This window comes from Scyliorhinus canicula, chromosome 2 (assembly GCF_902713615.1).
Source record: "Scyliorhinus canicula chromosome 2, sScyCan1.1, whole genome shotgun sequence".
NCBI lineage: Eukaryota > Metazoa > Chordata > Chondrichthyes > Carcharhiniformes > Scyliorhinidae > Scyliorhinus > Scyliorhinus canicula.
Genome location: NC_052147.1, coordinates 18,668,809 through 18,689,247, shown reverse-complemented (window position 1 = coordinate 18,689,247; position 20,439 = coordinate 18,668,809). Strand labels below are relative to the sequence as shown.

At 43.1% G+C, this 20,439-nt stretch overlaps 1 protein-coding gene across 3 annotated transcripts in view; it reads right to left on the bottom strand.

Moving 5' to 3' along the window:
- dlst (dihydrolipoamide S-succinyltransferase) overlaps nucleotides 1-20,439 on the bottom strand; it is a 63,548-nt gene that overhangs the window by 42,663 nt on the left and 446 nt on the right. The window contains exons 2-4 of one of the 3 annotated variants that reach the window (XM_038774418.1): nucleotides 18,315-18,381; nucleotides 3,760-3,793; nucleotides 685-733 (exon numbers count right to left, since the gene is read on the bottom strand). In XM_038774418.1, coding sequence (XP_038630346.1) covers nucleotides 685-710 — 26 coding nt within the window. In that variant the 5' untranslated portion in view covers nucleotides 711-733; nucleotides 3,760-3,793; nucleotides 18,315-18,381. Of the gene's footprint in view, nucleotides 1-684; nucleotides 734-3,759; nucleotides 3,794-13,822; nucleotides 13,905-18,314; nucleotides 18,382-20,439 lie in introns of all 3 variants that reach the window. The other 2 variants (XM_038774408.1, XM_038774399.1) reach the window with 2 other exon arrangements.

Here is a 20,439-nt window from a genome sequence, read left to right as displayed (position 1 = left end):
GAATAGCATCCTAAAGCATCCACGTTATCGGGACAAAGCGTCCCTATATTTCCATTCTTTTATTCAAAAACCTAAGCAACGGGTAAAAGGCTTTTGGGAAGGACATATTATCTGAGGCAGCATGGTAGCATTGTGGATAGCACAATCGCTTCACAGCTCCAGGGTCCCAGGTTCGATTCCGGCTTGGGTCACTGTCTGTGCGGAGTCTGCACATCCTCCCCGTGTGTGCGTGGGTTTCCTCCGGGTGTTCCGGTTTCCTCCCACAGTCCAAAGATGTGCAGGTTAGGTGGATTGGCCATGATAAATTGCCCTTAGTGTCCAAAATTCCCCTTAGTATTGGGTGAGGTTACTGGGTTATGGGGATAGGGTGGAGGTGTTAACCTTGGGTAGGGTGCTCTTTCCAGGAGCCGGTGCAGACTCGATGGGCCGAATGGCCTCCTTCTGCACTGTAAATTCTATGTAAAAACAATAAAATTATAAACGGTACAAGATATGAATTAAGAAAATGGGTGAAAGTATTTGGGTCTTAAATGATTTTAGCTTTTTTTTCCTACCTTGTACAATCTTAAGGTGAGGTAAAGGGTCCCGGTAAAAAATGGTACCAAGAAATTTTTAAAATCACTGCGCTCCGGAATTTACTGCTCATATTTTCAATTTATAAACTCCATAAATCTCAGTACTTACGGAAGCTGCCTGCTTCTATCATACATTGATCTATAGTACACCAAAAGACCTAGAAAAGACATATTTGGTTACTGTCAGATTTCACATGTAATAAAACACAAAACAAAATGGAGGAGGCACTGTTGAGAGAACATTCAGCCATTAATTTCATCAAGTTAAACATTCAGGCAGTAATTATTTCAAGCATTACTTCATTTTAGAATAATGTGGAATGCCATGTAGATTTCTGACTTGCTATAAGACATGCTTTACAATACATCGAAATGTGAATACAACCTGATAATTGGAACAGATAATGTAAGGGATCTGAAAATAAATACGACTAATGCTGCTAAGATGCTGCCACATTTTCATTGAATTTACAGCCCAGAGCTGGCCCTGGACCTAAATGGTCTTTGGCATTGTTTATGCTTTACAAGAGGGTACTCTTACACTATTTCATTCAATCCTATCTGCATTTTCTTCTATTCCTTTCTTCCTCACATACTTATCTAGCTTGCTCTGAAAAGATATCCATAGGGCAGCATGGTGGTACAGTGGTTAGCACTTCTGTCTCACGGCACCGAGGTCCCAGATTCGATCCCGGCTCTGGGTCACTGTCTGTGTGGAATTTGCACATTCTCCCTGTTTGCGCGAGTTTCGCCCCCACAATCCAAAGATGTGCAGGGTAGGTGGATTGGCCACGCTAAATTGCCCCTTAATTGGAAAAAATGAATTGGGTACTCTAAATTTTAAAAAAAGAAACGGCATCCATCCTATTCTGCTCAACTACTCCATGTGACCGCAAGTTCCTATTCCAAGAACTCCATCAAGATGTTTCTTGAGTTTTTCATCAGATTTATGAGAGACTATCTTCTATTTATGGCTCCTAGTTTTAGATTATCCCACAAGTGGAAACATCTCCACAACGTTATTACATGAAATCAAAATGGTTATGGTGTAGCAAGATGCAAGAAAATCTTTATGCACGAATCAAAAACAAAACAATGTGCAAACTCAAAGTACTCATTGTGGATGGGGAACATTTCAGAATCATGGAGACAATGCACTATATGCTAATATGGCAAGTGCTCTGTCCTCATGGCCTCTAGTCACTTCCACTGAACTGGAAAGGTTACCCCAGCACAGAGCACAGATGAATCTCTCAGTGAGCATGAACCTGTATTTTCTTAGTACCAAAGTAAGTTGAAGCTGCAATTCATTATGTTACCCAATAATCAGTGCTAGGAATACAACTATTTTAAAGAAATATTGCATCACAAATCATACATTTATCCTGAAAACGGAGGAATTTCATACTTAAGATAATTCAATCACCACTTTGATCAATGTGAATCTATTTCAGAGCTAGTTACATGGAGTATAGACAATATCAAATATGTTAGATACGATTACATGCTGAAACATTCATCTTGGCTCTTCTCAAACAATGAACAAGTAGTACCAAACCAACCAGTTCAACCTACCAGATTTGCCCACTATCTGCCATGCTTCAACCTCCACCACCCATTTCAGTTTGATGTTTACCTCTCCACACAAGGAATTCAATACAATGTCTAATTCTTGGTGTCAATAAAACTCCTTAACCACTTCAGAGTTTTGTTTTAAATAGAACCTGTTTACGAGAAAGGTTTTCTGATCAGCTCTATTAGACCACACGGTGAGGTTGATGGCATCCCAGATGACCGCTATTAAGTGCAGTGAAAAGTACCATTTTGACTTCACCTAAAAGCCACATTGAGCTACACAAACTGGAGAAATCATACTGTCAGTTGTCTACTCAGCATCTTCATAACAGGCTTTTCGAACGTACCTTAAAACCCCTCTCCAAAGTAGTACTACAAAAGGAGAAAAAGCACTCGCCTGGCCCTCCCGAACTTGCAATACTACCACTGTGCATCCACGGTTGAAAGAGCGAGGGGATGGGTGAAGGAACCAAACACAGAATGGGTGAGGGTGGAGGAGACCTCCTGTACAGGAACGACTCTCTGGGCCCTCGGCAGCACTTCCAAACCCACCTACAAACCCAGTGATGGTAGCAACCCTGAGAACCTGGAACCAGATGATGCAGCACTTCGATCTAACCGAGATATCCAACATGGACCCCCATCTGCAGCAAGCACAAGGTTCCACCAGCCATGCTCAATCCCACCTTTCAGAGGTGGAGACAGGATGGGGAGGACTCTGATGATTAGGGACTTTTACACAGGAGATACACTAACGACCTTAGTAAAGCTGATGGAACTACTGAACGGGAACGAACTCTGACATTTGCAGGTCAAACACTTTCTCCACAAGGAGACGACAACGTACCCAAGCACCCAGAGAGAGACAATGCTAGAGAGGTTACTGGGCGCGGAGGACCTGCATGGACGACTCTTAGAAAGGACACGCTCCCCATTGGACAAAACAAAGGAAAAATTGGAAAAAGAGCTAGGGGCGGAAATAGAGTGGGGACTCCGGAGCGAAGCACTGAACAGGGCCAACTCCACCTTCTCCTGCACAATGCTAAGCCTCATGCAGCTAAAAGTGGCGCACAGAACACTGGACAAGAGAGCGAATGAGCAAGTTATTTCTGGAGGTGGAGAATAAATGAGAGACCAGAGGAAACAATAAGGGAGAGGCGAGAAAGTGGCGGAGTCAAAGACCAGAGGGCCCAACACAAGATCACGTGATAGACAACCCTCAGAAACAGGCAGGGGGCACTGTGCACATATAAAAACCAAACAACTAACCACTGTGAAGTAAAGGGCCCTGAAACAGCGAAAGAAAGGAGGTACCAAAAAATGACTTTTAAATTTTAACTGTTGCATCTATCTTTAATGAGTGTACCGTGTATAAAATGTAAAAACTTTAATAAAAATATATATTTTTTAAAATCTTTTCCCTTTAACTTGCACCTTTTCCAGAAATGCAAAATATTTTTCATTTAAAAATAATCTTTCTGCCTTTAAGATCTCAGCTGATCATAAACACTGGTGCAGGATTCTCAAGAGCAAGCAGAGTGAAATTCATTTGCGACACTATAAAAACAGGAGAAGACAGTAAAGCTTTATAGTTGAAAAACAAACTCACCAGAGATACCTCTGCACCCTTGTGAGCCATTATTCTGCAGTGAGGGAGAAATGGAAAGAGAAAACATTTTATTCTCAGATCAGATTCTTTTCACATCATTGCTAAACCAACAACTAAATGCCAATACATGATTTACAAGGCTGAAATTTGCAAATTAATGTTTATTAGTCCTTTGTGCATCATTTCAATCAATCTTGAAGCAAACAATTGTGCAAAGTGTAATCTACACTGCATCCATACTACTATTATGTCTGAAGGTGTCAGAGTTAACTCGGTCTTGAAATTTCCAACTCTCCATGAGTTGGAAATTCTGACTGTCAGAGGATACAGCAGGATTTAGATTGTTTGGAGACTTGGGTGGAGAGATGGCAGATGGAGTTTAATCCGGACATTGTGAGGTAATGCATTTCGGAAGGTCTAATGCAGGTAGGGAATATACAGTGAATGGCAGAACCCTCAAGAGTATTGAAAGTCAGAGAGATGTAGGTGTACAGGTCCACAGGTCACTGAAAGGGGCAAAACAGGTGGAGAAGGTAGTCAAGAAGGCATACAGCATGCTTGCCTTTATTGGCTGGGGAATTGAGTTAAAGAATTGGCAAGTCATGTTGTAGCTGTATAGAACCTTAGTTAGGCCACATTTGGAGTATAGTGTTCAATTCTGGTCGCCATACTACCAGAAGGATGTGGAGGCTATAGAGAGAGTACAGAACAGATTTACTAGGATGTTGCCTGGTATGGAGGGCATTAGCTATGAGGAGCGGTTGAATAAACTCGGTTTGTTCTCACTGGAACGACGGAGGTTGAGGGGCGACCTGATAGAGGTCCATGAGCAGGAAAGGATGTCCCGAAGCGTGGTACATTGGCGAGACCATGTAGACACTGCGACAACGAATGAACGGGCATCGTGCGACAGTCACCAGGCAGGAATGTTCCCTTCCAGTCGGGGAACACTTCAGCAGTCAAGGGCATTCAGCCTCTGATCTCCGGGTAAGCATTCTCCAAGGTGGTCTTCAGGACACGCGACAACGCAGAATGCCGAGCAAAAATTTATAACTAAGTTCCGCACGCATGAGTGGGGCTTCAACCGGGATCTTGGATTCATGTCGCATTACATTCACCCTCCACCATCTGGCCTGGACTTGCAAAATCCTACCAACTGTTCTGGCCTGAGACAATTCACACCTCTTTAACCTAGGATTACGCCCTATCTCTGGATCTGTAATGATTTAATTACCCGCAAATGCTCGCGTTCCAAGCATTGTCTGGCATCTCTGACTTTGTCTATATAAATGTTTCTGGAACATACCTCTCCATTCACCTGAGGAAGGAGCTGTGCTCCGAAAGCTCGTGTTTGAAACAAACCTGTTGGACTTTAACCTGGTGTTGTAAGACTTCTTACTATGGAAAACGAGGCAGACTGTGCCATTGCCACATCAAATTCAGCAATTCCCTTTGATTCCTTCACATCTTTTCTTGAATATGTATTTCATTCTTAAAGTCACAGTTGATTCAGCTTCAGCAATCTATTGTGGTAATCAACGACATACTCTAGTATGTTTTGTCACTAAAGCAAACGCAGTGAAAATTTCAAATGTACTTCTGATGAAAGGACACTGGCCTAAAACACGAACTGTTTCTCTTTCCATAAATGCTGCCAGATTTGAATATGTCCAGCATTTGTTTTGTTTTTATTTCAGATTTCCAGCCATTTTCAGTAATTTGCTTTGTTTCAAAGTGCTTAATTGGATGTGAAGTGTTTTGGCACATTCTGAGACTGTGAAAGATACAAGTTTTTTTCCCCTCAATCTCAACTGTCAGCCTGGTTCAGTTGGCAGAACTTACACTTGAGTCAGAAGGTTCCAGGTTCAAGTCCCATTCTAGGGCATGAGCACAAAAATCAAAGCTGATGCTGTAGCACTGTATTGCGAGAGTGTTGCACTGTCAGAGTTCATGGTTCTCAGATGAGACATTAAGCTGGACCTGACCTGCTGTCAAAAGGGCGGCACGGTGGCACAATGGTTAGCACTGCTGCCTCACAGCGGCAGAGACCCAGGTTCAATTCCAGCCTGGGTTGACTGTGTGTGCGTCCTTCTCATGTCTGCGTGGGTTTCCTCCTGATGCTCCAGTTTCCTCTCACAATCCAAAGATGCGCAGGTTAGGTGGATTGCCGATGACAAACTGCCCCTTAGTGTCTAAAAGGCCAGGTGGAGATAGGGTAGGAGTGTGTGTCTAGGTAGGGTGCTTTGTCAGAGGGTTGGTTCGGACTCGATGGGTCAAATGGCCTCCTTCTGCACTGTAGGGATTCTATGAAAACGAATGTAAATGATCCCATGGCAATATTTTGAAGAGGAGCATAGGTGATACAAATAGGATTGAGCTTCCTTTGATTAGATCATCTGGTCCTGCTGTTTTTGGGAGCTTCTATGTGCAAATTGGCAGTTATATTTGCTACACTATAACAGCACATACACTTCAAAAGTACTTAATTAGCTGTGCTTTGTGACATGATGGTTGTGAAAAGCACTGAAGTAAAATATTTTTCTTCCTTTTTTCTTGTATTGTTAATCTTGAACTTGTGCTCATCAATTTATGATCAGTGGAAATCATCTTTTGCAAGTGCTCAACCCTATTTGTAATTTTGAAACTAATTAGTTCATAGAATCCCTACTGTGCAGAAGGAGGCCATTCGGCCCATCGAGTCTGCACCGGCCGTGGAATGAGCACCCTACTTAAGCCCGCACCTCCACCGTATCCCCATAACCTAGTAACTACACCTAACCTTTTGACATTAAGAGGCAATTTATCATGGCCAATCCACCTGACCTGCACATCTGGACTATGGGAGGAAATCGGAAAACATGGAGGAAACCCATGCAGACACGGGGAGAAAGTGCAAACTCCACAGAGTCACCCGAGGCCAGAATTGAACCTGAATCCCAGGAGCTGTGAGGCAGCAGTGCAAAACACTGTACCCCCGTGCTGCCTTTGCTTTAATCTTCTCTAAATACAACCCTATTTTGTTTTAAATATAAAATATCATTATAACGTCAGCCTCTTATCCGTTCTCTTAACCTAGCAATGATACTTTCATGGATCTAAAATCCTCTTAATAATGGGGTCCCCAGAACAGCACACAATACAGCAAGTGTGCCCTTAACGTTGCCCTGTATGTCAACATTTCCTTGCATTTGTGTTCACTAGAAAATGATCTATATTAAATTGCATTTGACAAATAGCTAGGTAAAGTTGCCATAGTGCCAGATGACCATAGGCTGCTTTCCCTTTTTGAGGGGGAGAGCTGACTGGTGGTGATTTAAGCCAAAGGTCACCACACCTCATGCGAGAGGCAAGGTTGAGAAGGTAGGGCAGATATCTGCACATAGCCTTACAAACTATCCATGTCCTCTACAGTGTAAACAAAGCTATGTTGGAGTGGGGCTTCTGAATCACGCTGGGCAATGCTTAAGACAGAGTTATGATGTGGAGATGCCGGCGTTGGACTGGGGTGAGCACAGTAAGAAGTCTTACAACACCAGGGACCTGTTGGACTTTAACCTGGTGTTGTAAGACTTCTTACTAAGACAGAGTTGACCACCATTGCACTAACCATCATCTTATGAGGCAGAAGGTAACAACAGATCCTTCGTACCAACTCTAGCCTTCTGTGCATCTTCCTCACTCGGCTGAACCACTAGTTAGAACCCTTCGACTTCCTCCACAAATATTCCACTATTTCTTTCTCCATCTTTAAAAATCTTCATAAAAAACAAAATCGATCTTTGCAACTAAATACTCAATCATCTATCTCAGAACTCTCCCACTACAACTTAGTGATTATTCAATTTTTCTTCTGTAAAGTACATCCCATTGATGGAATTATAAAAAATCAAATTATTACTGGTGTTGCTCAACGCTGACCAAAATATCAAAGTACCAGCTTCAACCATAACTCCAAACATAGCAAGTTTCCATTCTTAATTTAGGCATCTGGAGGCTAAACCATGAAGTAAATCTGTACTTATATCCTATAAAAAAGAAAGATTTGGATGGCATATCTTCCCCAAGTTGCTTCCACACAATTGGATTGGATTTGTTTTGTCACATGTACCGAGGTACAGTGAAAAGTATTCTGTGTACAGTCCAGACAGATCATTCCACACATAAAGAAAACATAGGGCATACATAAATACAAAATGTAAATACATAGGCACAGGCAACGGGTGAGCATACGGAGTATAGTATTACTCAGTAGAGAAGATGTGTGAAGAGATCAATTCAGTCCATGAGAGAGTTATTCAGGAATCTGGCAAAAGCGGGGATGCTGTTTTTGAACCTGCTAGAGCGTGTTCTCAGACTTTTGTATCTCCTGCCCGATGGAAGAAGTTGGAAGAGTGAGTAAGTCGGGTGGGGTGGGAGGGTCTTTGAGTATGCTGCCTGCTTTCCCATGGCAGTGGGAGGTGTAGACTGAGTCAATGGATGGGAGGCAGGTTTGTGCGATGGACTGGGCGGTGTTCACGACTCTCTTGCTTTTTACGGCATTGGGCCAAGCAGTTGGCATACCAGACTGTGATGCATTCAGATAGGATGCTTTCTATGGTGCATCTGTAAAGGTTGCTCAGAGTCAATGTGGACATGCCGAATTTCCTTAGTTTCCTGAGCAAGTATAGGCGCTGTTTTGCTTTCTTGGTCGTAGCGTCAATGTGGTGGACCAGGATACCTTGTTGGTGATGTGCACACCTAGGAATTTGAACGTGTCAATCATCTCCACCTCAGCACCAGTGATGCAGACAGGGGTGTGTATGATACTTTGCTTCCTGAAGTAAATGACCAGCTCTTTAGTTCTGCTGACATTGAGGGAGAGATTGTTGTCGTTACATATCTCCATCTAGAATCCAATTCATACCCAAAGGAAAAGAATTTGGAGCAATTATTCAAGCAGAACTGTCAAAAAATGTTGCAAGTTTTCATTTATTTCCAAGATGGAAAGAAGCGAAATAGCAAGTTCATAAATGTCAAGGTCGAGACGTGAAAGAAGAAAATATATATATTTTCACCAATTCTTTTTTCCATTGGTTAGGAATTGGATTCTAGAGTGGGGTGGTGTAACATCTCTCTATCAATGTCAGCAAAACTAAAGAGCTGGTCATTGACTTAAGCAAAGTATCCCACACGCCTGTCTGCATCAATGGTGCCAAGGTGGAGATGGCTGACAGCTTCAAATTGCTTGGTCAAGGAGTGAAAGAAGAAAAAATATATCATATGAATTCCATTAGCTGAATTACTTTATAAAGTAATTTTTTGTGCTTTTCAAAATAGACAATTGCCAAGCTGAAATTATGTCTCCAGCTGGTCACGGTAGCACCATGGGAGCGGCACAGCAGCAGTAGTTAGCACTGTTGCTTCACAAAACCAGGGTCCCAGGTTTGCTTCTCGACTTGGGTCACTGTTTGTGTGGAGTCTGCACCTTCTCCCCGTGCCTGTGTGGGTTTCCTCCGGGTGATCTGGTTTCCTCCCACAAGTCCCGAAAGGCGTGCTTGTTAGGTGAATTGAACATTTTGAATTCTCCCTCAGTGTATCCGAACAGGCGCCGGAGTGTGGCAACTCGGGGATTTTCACAGTAACTTCATTGCAGTGTTAATGGAAGCCTATTTGTGATACTAATAAAGATTATTATTATTACATGATGTTTTCCATCAGTTTCAAAGTAACAACGACCCGTGGATGATTGTTCTGTTCCAGCCAACTTCAAACAAAGGTAATCTTTTGCAGGTCTTAATCTCCCATAATGGTGCTAATTGCCTAAATATTAACTGTTCTGATGCAATGGTTTCAACAAAAGGGCTTCATTTAGTTAAACTGAAACCAGTGTCTCCAAGAACAAAGTAAATTCTGACTCCAATTAAACACCTTAAGATTCCATTCATGGTGGTACTCTGGTGCAGTGGTTAGCATTGCTGCCTCACTGTGCAGCGTCTGCACATTCTCCCAGTGTCTGCGTGGGTTTCCTCCGGGTGCTCCGGTTTCCTCCCACAGTCCAAAGATGTGCAGGTTAGGTGGATTAGCCATGCTAAATTGCCCTTAGTGTCCAAAAAGGTTAGGAGGCGTTACTGGGTTAGGGTGGAAGTGAGGGCTTAAGTGGATCGGTGCAGACTCAATGGGCACAATGGCCTCCTTCTGCACTGTATGTTCTATGTTCTCACAGCGCCACGGGTTAGATCCCAACCACGGGTCACTGCCCGTGTGGGGTTTGTGCATTCTCCACAAGACTGCGTGGGTCTCACCCCCACAACCTAAAGACGTGCAGGGTAGGTGGATTGGCCATGCTAAATTGCCCCTTAATTGGAATGTTTCTTTAAACGAAAAAAGATTCCCGCCATCCTTTGTCGAACAGAGATATGTCACATGACCTCTCCCAAGCTGCACAGTGATATTGTACGGTGGAATATGTTGACCTCCAGGCAACAGCCTATGCTGTCTACCGTCAAACTGGTGGCAGCAGAAAGAACTCATCAAACCTGACAACTTCTGCAACTTTGAAACTTGTGCTCCAGACTAACTCACTCTACGTGCCTTCTTACATCATGGAAGGCTCACTCTGGAAAAACGGATCCCTCTACAATGAGTCAACCTACCTTCGGAAGGAAGATTCAGTTAACTTCGGATTCTGGACACATAAAACCCCAACTTGTGTTTTATTGTGGGTGTGCCCTGAACCCTCATCCTTTTTCCCTATACCCCATTTATTGAGAGTGCAAAAGAGGTAGATATTTCAAAACCCATCTTGCACGTGCGCATAAAAATAAACTAACCTTTTTAATTCAGTTTTACCTTAAGTTTGCTGGGCACATTATTAACAGAGGATTGGGACATTCCACATTTAAGTGTTGAGGAAAATACATCATGTATAAAGAGGGAAATCAGAATAATAAAAACACCTTCCTGTTTACTGTCGGGTGGAATGGGGGAAATCAGGGCAGTTTAAATTGGCCTCCCCTCCTATGCGGGCAGCACAAGTGAATAGCACTGTGGCTTCACAGCGCCAGGGTACCAGGTTCAATTCCCCGCTGGGGGTCACTGTCTGTGCGGAGTCAGCACGTTCTCCCAGTGTCTGCGTGGGTTTCCTCCGGGTGCTCCGGTTACCTCCCACAGTCCAAAGATGTGCAGGTTAGGTGGATTTACCATGCTAAATTGCCCTTAGTGTCCAAAAAAAGGTTAGATGGGGTTATTGGGTTACGGGGATAGGGTGGAAGTGAGGGCTTAAGTGGGTCAGTGCAGACTCGATGGGCCGAATGGCCTCCTCCTGCACTGTATGTTCTATGCAACTCATTGAAAACCTCATCCCCTGAATAACTAATTCATTATTTATGAAGTTAACGTTATTGCGTTTAATTATTTCATACAATGAACCAATGGAAATTGGTGTAATCAGTAGCATAACAAGTGCATTCTCAGCACAACAATCATACGAGACAGGCACAATTCTACTTGGGAAACATGCTCCAGGAGTTTCTGCACCTAGCCGGACCTGGTTTCTGCTATCATGGTACATGCAGTCATGTGCTTTCAATACCATAAGGAAATACAGCCTCAATTACAATTCTATAGTATTGCTCTACATATTTTCTCCGCTGCGCCAGTGGCAGTCAAATATGTAAGCAATGAGGATCTTGACTTGAGGGATGTGACTGAATGGCCTAGTATGTAGTTATACAATAGTTTAATCTGGGGTGTAATGGTCATACCCGATTGTGATCTCAACTGAACCCTCATCTGATTTAAGAATCTCCATTTAACGGATTCCTGAGTGGAGGCCAGGAACTGCAAGTCCCAGCACTGCTTCTGGAGTTTCCACATGAGCATGTCGGAATCAGGCTGCACATGCGCGATCCACGGTTTCAGTGATCTTTGCATCAGGGACAAGTACCCAGCGTGCCTGTGTAGGGGGAAAAAGGCACAAACGCCCAATCATTGGACCCCGGAATTGGGCACCATAACCAGGGCAGTCCCGGGACAAGGAGAGATCCCAGAGAAAGAGTCGGGATCTGGAGGAACCCTGGGAAGTAAGCAGTTGATGCAGTCCACGCCAGAGCAGCTTTGAGGGGATTCAGAGACTTGTTGTCAAACATGAAAAATTTGGATTCCCTTGCAAAGGCGACAAGAGCTTTAATGAATTCGCGTAACTTGCAGTGGGTGCTGACATTTGGGTGAGTTGCTGAGAAATTTGTGGGATGTGTCTTGCTCGCATCTGCCATTTATTGTGTAGTGAGGTGTGTTCAACTACAATTTGCCTGTTAATTCTGAAGATGGATTTTGTAAATTGTTTTCCTTTCTGACTTTGTATAGTGAAGTTTATTCTGTTTCTTCAAACATTATGCAATCTTGTGTTTTAATTCTCTTAGCAAATACCTTGGAACTCAAACTTTACCTACTTTAAACAAAAGGTCACTGGTCCCACCTCGATCGTACCAAAAGCTCAGGAGTCTGGTCCAGAATCATAACAAATGGGGACTCTTGCAGAATTTTGAATCCACAGATAAATGAGTGCTGGGTGTTGCTAAGGTTCAGGTTGGTAAGATTTACATGATGAATTTTTCAATACTTATTGAAAAGCAGAACCACTTTGTCTGTCATTACAGAGGGACGATTTCTCCCTGTGTGATTTGCAACAATTAACTAAGATTAGGTTAATCACATTAGCAGAAGAGTTAACAAGATACTGTTGCTTCACAGCACCAGGGTCCCAGGTTCGATTCAATTCTCAGCTTGGGTCACTGTCTGTGTGGAGTCTGCACGTTCTCCCTGCGTCTATGTGGGATTCCTCCGGGTGCTCCGGTTTCCTCCCACAAGTCCTGAAAAGGTGTGCTTGTTAGATAATTTGGACATTAGGAATTCTCCCTCCGTGTACCCGAAAAGGCGCTGGAATGTGGCGACTAGGGGCATTTCACAGTAACTTCATTGCAGTGTTAATGTAAGCCTTCTTGTGACAATAAAGATTATTTATTAGACTGCGTAACTCCCAGTGGGTGTTGACATTGGGGTGAGTTTATCCTGGTCGTATCTGCCTTTTAACAATAATAATCTTTATCATCACCAGTAGGCTTCCATTAACACTGCAATGAAGTTACTGTGAAAATTCCCTAGTCGCCACACCCTGGCACCTGTTCAGGTACACTGAGGGAGAATTCATAATGTCCAATTCACCTAACAAGCACATCCTTCGGGACTTGTGGGAGGAAACCCAAGCAGACACGGGAAGAATGTGCAGAGTGACCCAAGCTGGGAATCAAACCTGGGACACTGGCGCGTGAAGTAACAGAGCTAACCACTGCAATACCGTGCCGCCCCTTCTGCTACTGTGTCGCCCCAATTTTATTGTGCAGTAAGGTGCGTTTCACCACAGTTTGCCTGTTAATTCACATGTACCTCGTGTTAATTCTGAATGTTGGACTGATGTATAAAACAGATGTTGTGAATTGTATACTTTTCTGATTTTGTATAGTAAAGTTTAGTGCATTTGTTCAGAAATCGTGCAATCTTGTGGCTTTATTCTCTGAGCAAATATCTTCGATCACAAGCTTGTGTTTACTTTCAACAACAAAAAAATTAATCGCCCATAACCAGATCATACCAAAACCTGGGGATCTGGTCCAAAATTGTAACAATTCCTTCCAATGCAATGCTTCAAATTGAAAATGGTGAAGTCTCTCAGGGCCTTGCCCGCCGCATCTCTATAACCTCCTCCAGACCCACAACATTCCTTCAATTCTGCATTTGGCCAATTCTGGCCCTCTTGTGCATCCAACCTCACACTTTTACCCGCAATCGGCGATAATTTCTTCAGATGCCTATTCGACCAATCAGAACTGGCAGCCAACAATTAGGAGAGCTAAAATATTTGGTGACAATATAAATATACCTCATTATCTTTACAGGACTTTTCATGCTTTTGAGTCAGTTAAACATTTCAACTAACCATTGCGACAAGCTCTGCTTACCATAACCTTGAAAGAAGGATGTAGTTTCTGCTAACCAAAACTGGTAATATAGATGTGCTGATACCCACCTCCTTAGAGTAATATATGGGGATCTTTATCCAGCATTCACAATGAGAGGGTTAAAGATCCAGTACTCCTTTCCTTGGTTCCCTGAAATTAGATTAGTACAGCATCACAGGGGATTCCCTGTCAATCAAGTCTGACCCTAAACTTGGCCACAAGTAATTTCCGAATGCAGAAGAAAACTTGAGTCTTGGTTTACTCTGTTTAACTTGATTGGCATGTTTGCCAGGCTAAGTGGGAGTGTTACAAATCAACACATTTAATGCATGCTCACTGCATTCTGCTCACACAAGCATCACACGCAGACTTGATTAAAAAATGGCTCCAGAAAATACCTGGCCACCTCGGATGTATTTATTTTATGCTCAGATACTACTGTTAGGAAGTTCATCATCAATAGCCACTACCCTAAACTATGCTCATTTCCCAAGAATTTAGTTCCCCTTCCCTATTCACAATAAAAAGGCCGTTTGCCATTTTAACAACTTTTTTGACCTTGAGCTCATCATTCACCAAACTTACTTTACTTTCAACTTCATGACACTGCCTGCTTAGCCTCTGATGAGGACCACGTTTTAGTGCTGCATCTGACCAATCTGAACAAAACGACCGTAGCATTAAAAGACAAAGACACATCCCTAGACATTGAAAGGAACAGTGAGCCTTGAATGGACACCTGCAGGAATCAATGGAGGTGTCAAACAGGTGCCAAGTAATGACCATCGCGCACACCCAGCAGAAATGGGGAAAAGGCAGGAAAGTGGATTTGAAGCCAAGAATCAGCCATGACCTTATTGAATGGAGAAGCAGGCTTAGGGCTGAATGGTCTACTCCTGCTGCGTTATATTTTCCAGACTATTTCTGTTAGCTTTCTCCTTCCTGCCCTCCCATAATTCACCCTTCATAAACTGCAACTTGTCCAAAACACTGCTACACCCACTCTGCTGAAACCAAGTCCCTCAGCCGCTCTGACTCACTAAGTACAGGGAATAGGGAATTACATAGATTACGTAGAACATACAGTGCAGAAGGTGGCCATTCGGCCCATCGCGTCTGCACCGACCCACTTAAGCCCTCACTTCCACCCTATCCCCATAATCCAATAACCCCATCTCAACGTTTTGGATGCTAAGGGCAATTTAGCATGGCCAAACCACCTAACATACATGTCTTTGGACTGTGGGAGGAAACCGGAGCACCCGGAGGAAACCTGCGCAGACACGGGGAGAACGTGCAGTCAGTGACCCAGCCTGGAATCGAACCTGGGACCCTGAATTCCTCAATCAATAATGCCATAGGGTTTTTCTGTGCTCTTTCGCTGCTCTGAGTGCATTCTGCCATCATTCTCCTTCCCTCACTTGCTGTTAGAGCTTTCAGCTCTAGGGGAATTCCTTTACCACCTTTAAAATCTTCCGAGACTCATCTCTGAAGAACCATCCAGTACCGTCCTCACCTCTCTCTTCTGAGTTTGGTATCCATTTTCCTTATACCCATTTGTGAAGTCCATTCTGACTTTTATGTTGAAGGTCAGCTCTTAAGTCAGACCCTCGCGATTGAGGATGACTTGCTGCCACCTTGGTTTGAGTGACCAAGTTCAATGTGTGATCGGCAGACTCAATAAAGGTACCATAGAAATGAAAGTTGTTCTTCCACTTTTCACAAACGCCAGGAAAGTTTCAGCACCACACCCTATGTATTTGTAACTTTAACAAGCATATGCACACTCAAGCTTATTCAATCGGAGAAGGTTCACAGCCAATTTGCTCTGGTTCGCATTTAAGGTTCACAAACCTACTTGAATCCTGACTGATTTATCTACTACTCAGCGATGGAGCACCGAGGCCAGAAAACTTACTGTAAAGGCTTCCCTCTCTAAAGGTAGCTTACTCAGCAGAGGCTGGAGATTGAACCCAACACCTTTCTAGTCTGTATAGCTCAACTATTCACTGAATTAACTCAATGAGGATTCCTCAAAACACCAGAATTTCAATAAACAAAAAATGTTCTTCCTGAGCAGCTGCTGACTCTGAATCAGATCACATAGACTACGGTCTGTCAGCTGTGGCTTAGTGGTAGCATCTAGGTCAGAAGTTTCAAGTCGCACTCCCAAGGCTCTGTCAAAGTATTGGGGCTCAAACACCAGCATAGTACTGTAATGAAGGAATGCTTCACTGTTCGCTGTCTTTCGAATGAGACATTATAAATTGAGGCCGCATCTGCAGAAAATCCCATGGCACTCTTTTGAAGAAGGGCAAAGGAGTTCTTCCCAATTCTGCTGGCAATTTTTATCCCCTAAATAAAATCACTAAGCAGATTATCTGGTCAAATGAACACTTCAAAAATACATTAGCTGCAAAAGTGCTGAGGCATATGGTAGTCATAAAAGCACTAAAAGCAAGTTCTTTCTGATGAGGGTTGCAAGTGGAAATATTTTTGGTGAGGTGAATATTTGATCAAGCTGATCAAACCACATTGCCGAACCACAGGTATCTCTAGATATGGACAAAAGCTTCCTTTAGTTAGTCCCTTTCAGATGATGCATTAAACCAACGCAGAAGATTTTTGAAGCAGAGGGGAGTACTCCCCAATATCCTCACGAACACTTATCCTTCCAATATCACAAAACGAGTATGACCATTTTGCTCACTGCTATCTGTTGGACAGCACTGTGCCCAAATTTCAATAGTGACTCCATTTCTATAAATACTTAATTGGCTGCGAAGCACTTGGAACATCCTACAGTTGTGCAATAAGTGATACAAATGAAATTCCTCCAATTTTCTTTCTATTGAGCTTAACCGGTAGTGATCATTTCTGATTTCTTGCTTGGTATAGCTGAAAATTACTTTCCTCAAAAGTGTGACTACCTTCAAACAAATGGCACAAATCTGAACGAAGAAACTACTTGTATTTTCAACTCTCCTACCATCACCTATGTCATGTTTACCATCGGAGGCCTCTTCAGCCCCAGCCAAGCCCGCTGAAGTGAGTTTAAAAAAAACTTTAAAACTGACCGATTTTCCAACATAGCACAAGACCCTTCCACTTCTAAACTTCCCGTGCATTTTATAAAGCCTGCATGTCTAAACAACCTTCAACCTTTAGCGCATGTTACACTACTGCATATTTTATACTACTGAAAGATCTAACCAAGCTATGAAGGTTGATTTTCATTCACCGCCTATAATCATCCACTCCCATTGTGAATAAACACAAAAAAAAACAATGTAAAGGCATTCTTCACTGATGGAAAATAACATGAGAGATGATCCGGCAAGTTGTGCTCACTATCTGAGCCACAGAAAATATAAACCAAGCAGTTTAAAAATTATTCCACAATGTTGGCAATAACCCTTAGAAGCATCAGAATCAAAATTAAGTGCCTTGAGGAGTTAACGAAAGCACACCACCTACAATGTCAGCTGTTGGAAATAGTGGTCCATAGTGCTATTTACCTATGCAATAATGCTAACAAAATGTACAGTGGCATTGATTACATCAATTAGTGACAGGGAAGCAGTGGCTTACTCTACACCTAATCAATTCAAGAAAGAGAGGGCACAGAAAGAGTATAACCAGCCCCGGTGCTTTATCTATTGCCCAAGTATTACCCCTCCAGACATCGTTCATTCTCTCAGCTGTGCTTCTAGACAAATTGCCAGAGGGCAGACTATCAGGGGCTGGTTTAGCACAGTGGTCTAAACAGCTGGCTTGTAATGCAGAACAATGCCAGCAGCGCGGGTTCAATTCCCGCGCTAGCCTCCCCGAACAGGTGCTGGAATGTGGCGACTAGGGGCGTTTCACAGCCGGAATGTGGCAACTAGGGGCTTTTCACAGTAACTTAATTGAAGCCTTCTTGTGACAATAAGCTATTATTATCACACCAATAGGCAAATAAAGTCAGTCCCAGAACTAATTTGGAGATTATAGAGAAGATTTCACAGCAGCATCTGTAATAGCCTCACGGCAGACCACCGCATTCTCAACATACACAGCATGCAGCACTGAAATCAAAATGGCACTATCAAAATAAAATCTACAATTAAAACTTACTAGCCAACTAACACTTGGCTAATTTGAACCGGTATACTTTCCGATCTGTATTTTGGGAATAGAATTTTGAGATTATGTCTGCGTGATATATTACAATCACACAAACTATTTTGCAATGCAAGAAAGCAGCATCCATCATAATTAAGACATACGTACATAGTAGCTTATGTTCTTTAACCACTTCTAAAATCAATGATTTTTAACAGAAGACTACAAAGGCCAAAAATACTTAAAATCCTGTGATCATTCAAGTACTTTATTTCAACAAATAAGTCAAATTGAAAATGAAACGGTGTCCAACAAAAAGCTAAAGAAAACGCGATCAGGGGCTGCTCCAGCTTACGATTTTACTAAAATACAGAATGATTGCACAGAAAGACATTGTGGGCTGACAGGTCTTTGATAACGAGTTTCTGGAGCAATGCAAAAATAAATCCAACTAACCTCCTCCCCCTCGGTATCTGACTGTTCAAGTATTTATCCTCAAGAGCTACAAAAACATGGCTTGCAACTGCAAATACAAACATCCTCATTTTAGAACAGGGAGGGACAAGTGGGATTAGGAACATAACCTCGATGAAAAGCGAGTGGAATCAGGCATGACAGCAATTTATAACTAGAGGGTGCTTGACACCATTTGTTGGAGTATTCAACAGCTTTTGTCCAATATGCAACACACTTTTCACACACCCAGGGGATGAGAGCACTTCACACACACCCAAGGAATGACAGGAGCACTTTGCACACACTAAGGGAATGGGGGCACTTTGCACACATCCAGGGGATATGGGGTGACCACCCACCGCCACAAGGTGTGTGTGTACTGGCACCCCCCACCTCGGTGTGTGTACTCTCCTCATCCCCCCCCCCCCCCAAACCCAGTCTGTGTATACTCACCCCGTCATTCAGCGCTCTCCCCCGCCAGTCTGTGTACTCTCTCCCCATCCAACCCCCTACCCCCAAAGGTCGGTGTGTACTCTCCCCATTTCCACCCCCAGATCAGTGTGTGTACTCTTCCCCCCCCCCCCCCCCCCAGTGTATGTGTGCTAGCCCGCCCCTCACATCATGTACCAGTTTGTTTCATATATTAACAACTTGGATGTTAACATGGGGGATACAATTTGGAAATTTAGATGATACAAAGATTGGCCAAGTAGTGGACAGTGCAGAGGATAGCTATAATCTCAAAAATGATATGTCTTGCTGGGGTGGGCGATGGAATTTAGGACAGGAAGGTGAGGTCATGCATTTAATGAGGTCAAAGAGTTATAGGGAGTACACAATAAATGGGAATATACTAAGAGGAGTAGATGAAGTGAGAGATTTTGGCGTACAAGTACACAGGTCCCTAAAGGCATCAGTTCAAGTAGACAAGGTTGCAAAGAAAGCATATGGAATACGCTCCATCATTGGTGGGGGGGGTATAGAATATAAAAGTAAGGATGTAATGATGGAATTGGATAACACACTGGTCAGGCCACAACTGGAGTAGTGTGTGCAGTTCTGATCACTACATTACAGGAAGGATGTAACTGGTCTGGAGAGTGCAGAGGAGGTTTAGAAGAAACCTCCAGGGATAGAAAAGTCTAGCTATGAGGAGAGATTGGATAGGTTAGGGCTATTGTCCTTGTAACAAAGACTGAGGGGGTGACTTAATTGAGGTGTATAAAATTATGAGGTGAAGAGATAGGGTGGACAGAATAAAATTGTTCTGGGGCAGCATGGTTGGATTGGATTGGATTTGTTTATTGTCACGTGTACCGAGGTACAGTGAAAAGTATTTTTCTGCAAACAGCTCAACAGATCATTCAATACATGGGAAGAAAAGGGAATTGAACAGAATTCAAGAAAATACATGAGAATACATAATAGGGCAACACAATATATACAATGTACTACATAAGCATTGGCATCGGATGAAGCATACAGGGTGTAGTGTTAATGAGGACAGTCCATAAAAGGGTCATTTAGGAGTCTGGTGACAGTGGGGAAGAAGCTGTTTTTGAGTCTGTTCGTCCGTGTTCTTAGACTTCTGAATCTCCTGCCCGATGGAAGAAGTTGGAAAAGTGAGTAAGCCGGGTGGGAGGCACTGTGGTGGCACAGTGGTTAGCACTGCTGCCTCACCGCCAAGGTCCAGGTTCGATCCCAGCTCTGGGTCACTGTCCGTGTGGAATTTGCATATTATTCCAATGTTTGGGGTGGGTTTCGCCCCCACAACCCAAAGATGTGCAGGGTAGGTGGATTGGCTGCGCTAAATTGCCCCTCAATTGGAACAAAAATAAATTGGGTACACTAAATTTATTTTTTTTAAACTTAAAAAGGATAAAATTCTTTCACTTGGTGGTGAATTCTAGAACCAGGGGACATAGATTCAAGAAAAGTGGCAGAAGGTGTAGAGGGGACACGAGGAAGAACTTTCTTTTTACACAGAGGGTAGTGGGAGTCTGGAATTCGCTGTCCGAGTTGGTGGTGGACCCTAAACTCTTCTTTAAAAAGTTCCTGGATCTGCACTTTAAGTGCTGCAATATGCAGGGCTATGGGTGTGGTGCAGGAAGGTGGGATTAGAAAG